Consider the following 4,546-nt stretch of genomic DNA (forward strand, 5'->3'; position numbering starts at 1 on the left):
AGATTGCAATGCCCCAAGTCCGTGCTGGCTATTATATAGTTTTTTTTATACATATTTTGACGGATGTTGGGTTTCTATATAATTCACCTAACCAAAGTAAAGCCAAAATATTATAATCCCTTCCAAAGAGTCGTGTCTTTAATTGGTACCCGCGGAATTGATGTTCCCAGGTGGTGCCTATAATAGGAATCGTGAGATTAAACCATCGACTTTGATACCTTCAATATAAAGTATCCGAGATACCTCGTATCTTCCACAAGGTTTGGGACCCCGTTTCAGCGATAAAGTGCGAAAAAAGCAACATACATAAATATTTGAATTCATCCAGTTTTTGGCATATTTTCGAGCTCGAATGCCTGGCTAGTAAAACAATGTTGCATTGTTTTGCTCGAACTATATCATATAAGTTTTACTAAATAAATATTTTCTGAATATCAATAATTTATCTTTCTATGGAAACGTATGATGGTAGCGTGCATAGGCCAGGTATGTGGCTTACACAAAAATACAAAGGGGCTTTTTTTTAATATTTTCTAAAATTTGTTTGCATTGTTATAGCCTTTTTCGGCATGTGTTAGTTATTTACCACTAACATTTTTCAACATATATTTATATGTCACATATTTTCGATAGTTCCCAAGCTACTAAAAGAATGCAAAAAAGTAAAAAGTGATTGATTTATTCTGATACATGGTCAATTTATTAAGTACATGAGTATGTAAAGATGTAGGCAGTTAGTTTAATATGGTATTCAATTAGTTGTTTTCACTTCTCGACAGCAAGTGACACAAAGAGTTCGAGGGCCGCCTTTCGCATGGCCTTGCCATTGTGATTAACGGGTAGCTTGTCGGTGAATTTGACGCCGGCGTGGAGCTGCTTATTTATGGACGGCAGACGTTTTGCCACATGATTCGCAATATCGGTGGGGGTTATAATGCAGCCTGGAGTTTTGATCACCAGGGCGCCGGCAGCATCGCCCAGTAGTTCATGGGGCACGCCCACAACACAGACGTCGCGCACCTGCGGCAACTCTCTGATGGCATTCTCGATTTCGTTGGGCCAATAGTGTATGCCCTGATACTTGAGAACTTCCTTCTTGCGATCAACTATGTATAGATAGTTCTGATCGTTAAAGTAGCCCAAGTCGCCGGAGTGTATCCAACCTTGAGGGTCGCGTATCTGTCGTGTGGCAACCGGATTGCCATAGTAGCCATTCCAGTCCTTGCCGGTGTGCACATATACCTCACCCACCTCATTGTGACCCAGGCTCTTGCCATCCTCATCCACAATGCGTATACTTATGCCGGGAATCGGTCTGCCAGCCGTTGCCGTATTCTGAATACCAAAATTCATGGTAATCAGTCCCACCTCCGTCATGGCGTAGGCCGAGTTGAGCGTGGCATCTTTGCACAATACCTGGATACGTTTCAGTGTTGCATCCGAGGCGATGCCACCGCCATAGTTAACATTGCGCAGCGAGGATAGTGCATAGGGCGTGGCAGCTGGACTAGCGACCAAGGCGGCCAAATGGACAGGTGCCATAGTTACATAATTGATCTTGTATTTCTTAACCAATTCAATAAAGTACTCCGGCGAAAAGGGCTTTGTCGGCAAAATACGCGTGCTGCCAAATACGGCACTGAACATGAAGGCCCACAGCCCGGTTATCCAATCCAGGCCGCTATTAATAAAGAAAATCGATTCGCTGTTGACAAGCCTGAAAGTGAAGGGATATTAAATTATATAAAACTGTTTATAATGTTTTAAATGCGTAAATATAGTCTTATAAATATATATATAGGCACATCAATTTAAAGCTGTCGTGTAAGGGTATATTTGTTCTAATATTTATTCTAATTCATTGAATCACATATATTATGGGTATAGTTGTTCGAATATTTATTCTAATTCATTGACTCACATATTGTCCGTTAATAGTACACTATTTGATATGCACACCGCCTTGGGCATTCCGGAGGTGCCGGATGAGCACAGAATAGCAACAGTTTGATCACTAGACTTAAGAAGCTCCGGTCTGCAAGCAGGATAATTTTCAATAATTGTCACAATTTGATTAAAACAAGTATAAGGGTTGAGTCGCAGCCCATTGCAGTCATTGCTATATTAAAGCAATGTTTATACAGTTTGATTAACAATTGCCACTCACTGATAGAACTTTTCGGTTGTGGTAAATTGCAATAGGCTGCGTATATTGGGCACACCATCCATTGGTTCGTCTATGATAAATATCTCGGGCTGCCAGTCCTTGGTCGCCGCATATACCTTTCTATATTCCTGTTTGTCACAGAATATTAGCGCTGGCTTGGTTATCTCATACATGAACTTGATAGTCGCTGCACGGTAACAGAGCTCGATTAATCAAGGGAATCAAAGTGCGCGGTAACAAAGAACGCACCTTCGTCGAATATCGGATTGACAGAATGAAATGGAGTGCCATTCAATAGGCATGCCACGCCCAATGGCATTATATAGGTGGTATTTCTGGCTGCAATGCCTATGACACTCGAGTGGTCAAGGCCGCGTTTCTTGAACTGCTGGGCCATGCGAATGGCCCAGGTGAGGGCCTGTTCACTGGTTAAGGACACACCATCAGTATCTGAGATCTGGCAGATTTATTTTTTATTGATTATAGACATGTTTTGTCCTCCAGCAGCTTCCATTGCCCGTCTATGCTCACCTGACACACGTTCTTTGGCCAGTTTCTCATAACATTGAAAATGATCCGACCCACTGATGTGTTGGGGCTGTACATGGTCCTGCGACCCGGACAACTCCATATTTTATCCGTGCTATCCCAATTGCATTCCATGCTCGTAGAGTTCTTCAGTTGCTTGGACTTCTGTTCACTTTAAAGTGCCGAGAGCGACTATTCAAAATTTTGATTTATTCTTATCATTTTATTGCTTATTTCAAGGCAAACGCAAACAAAACAACAACAAAAAGCTTTATCGTATACTAAGCACTTAACTCTGCATTGTACTTAACGATTAGAATAAGTTAGCCTTAGACTTAGACTTGCCCATTGAATGCCCGATAAATGAAATACATATATTCATAATCAGCGGCACATTCGAATCGATATGCTCAAACAAAACCCTTTTTATGTTAGCTTGTCAATCTCTCTATTTGACTAAATTGGCTAATAAATTGGATAGGGGACGAAAACTTTCCCATAGTCTGACGCGACTTCATGCTTGACGCCATCGATGACCTGTCTTAACAATTGTCAGCGCTCTTCTGGAATATGGTTAATGATTTTTATTTGTTTATTTATACTGAGCAGCACTCCATGTTAGTCATTAGCATCGATGATACGACTAATCGTAGAATATATAAATAAATATATATTTACACATATACAATTTAGATCAAATATAAAAAATATATTTATGTATTTTTATATGATTTTATATATATAAACGTATTTTTAAGCAGATCCTAAGATATATTTTGCTCTTTCCGCATTTGTATATGTATTTTTATGTATATAAGTCCGTATATGTATCCGACGGGCTTGAAGACATGTCATTGAGTATGTCAGTGAGCCAAACTCTGACGAAGACATGTTGCTGTCAACTCAATTCTCACTCAGTTGGATTGTTTAGTCTACAGATCTTTTTCTTTTTCCGACAATCAGAACACATAGTTCATAATTTATGTAGGTTATTTGTCCCCAATTATTACTGATTGTCATCCTTCGTAACTCTTTGACAAAATTAAATTGTTGTTGTGAAAACTGGTTACTTGACACGAAATGAAATGAAATTCCCAATCGGCCATCTTTGGACTGTGCCCATAATTTCAATGCATATTTTATTAAATTTGAATAGGTTAAATTAAAATTCATTTGTTTGATTTTATGACTATTGCAAAAATTGGCTCAAAATGCCATCAGCAAATTATTATTTGCATTTCATAACATTAACATGCCTAAATGAGTAAAAAGTAATCAAAATTTATGAAATGAGATTTCAAATGGCATCCTTTTTTTTGTGTATTATTATTTTTATTTACAGCCATTTTTATTGCTCTGTCAATGTATGATAATTTGTCGTATGCTACCTACAGTAGTGCTTAAAAAATGTGTGAGTGTTAATATGAAAACCTGCATTTATTTATCTATATACAGTGCAGTTCATAAATATATGTATCGGATATAAATTTGAGAAAAATTTGCATTGCATGTCCTTAGGTAGTTCGTGTTGAATTCCACCCGTTCGAGTGAAAATTGATTTTATTTTATTGTTTTGAAAAGCATATTTGTGAATATGTTAAATGTAATTCCCAATTTGAAAAGCTCTTAGCTGCAAATAAATTCACCAACCATGGCGGAAAATAGGTGAAAATGTCTTTTAGTGAAAAATCCTTGACTGAAATGTTAACTGTAAGAAAATATCCTTATCAATAACTTTTGCTGACTTGCAGAATTGCTCAAATTTTCAGGGTGACATCTTCCTATGGATGGCACTGTGCACACATGGACATGTGTGCATTTGAATGTAAATGCAATATTTGCAATTAATGT

The 4,546-nt window shown here is 38.1% G+C and overlaps 1 protein-coding gene across 2 annotated transcripts; it reads right to left on the reverse strand.

Annotated features, from left to right (window-relative positions):
- Window positions 1-663: 663 nt before the first annotated feature.
- LOC135428763 (uncharacterized) lies at window positions 664-3,013 on the reverse strand. Of its 2 annotated transcripts, none has more exons than XM_064682870.1 (5): window positions 2,699-3,013; window positions 2,417-2,617; window positions 2,168-2,354; window positions 1,922-2,035; window positions 664-1,717 (listed from the first exon to the last, which is right to left on the reverse strand). In XM_064682870.1, exons 1-5 carry the CDS (start codon window positions 2,796-2,798, stop codon window positions 766-768), a joined length of 1,554 nt encoding a protein of 517 aa, XP_064538940.1. In that variant the 5' UTR covers window positions 2,799-3,013; the 3' UTR covers window positions 664-765. The 2 variants fall into 2 exon arrangements, with proteins under 2 accessions (XP_064538940.1, XP_064538935.1); XM_064682865.1 differs by having other exon boundaries at window positions 2,417-2,624.
- Window positions 3,014-4,546: the final 1,533 nt, after the last annotated feature.

This window comes from Drosophila montana, unplaced genomic scaffold (assembly GCF_035044405.1).
Source record: "Drosophila montana isolate Dmon_TW-CO22-7 unplaced genomic scaffold, ASM3504440v1 contig_1409_1, whole genome shotgun sequence".
NCBI lineage: Eukaryota > Metazoa > Arthropoda > Insecta > Diptera > Drosophilidae > Drosophila > Drosophila montana.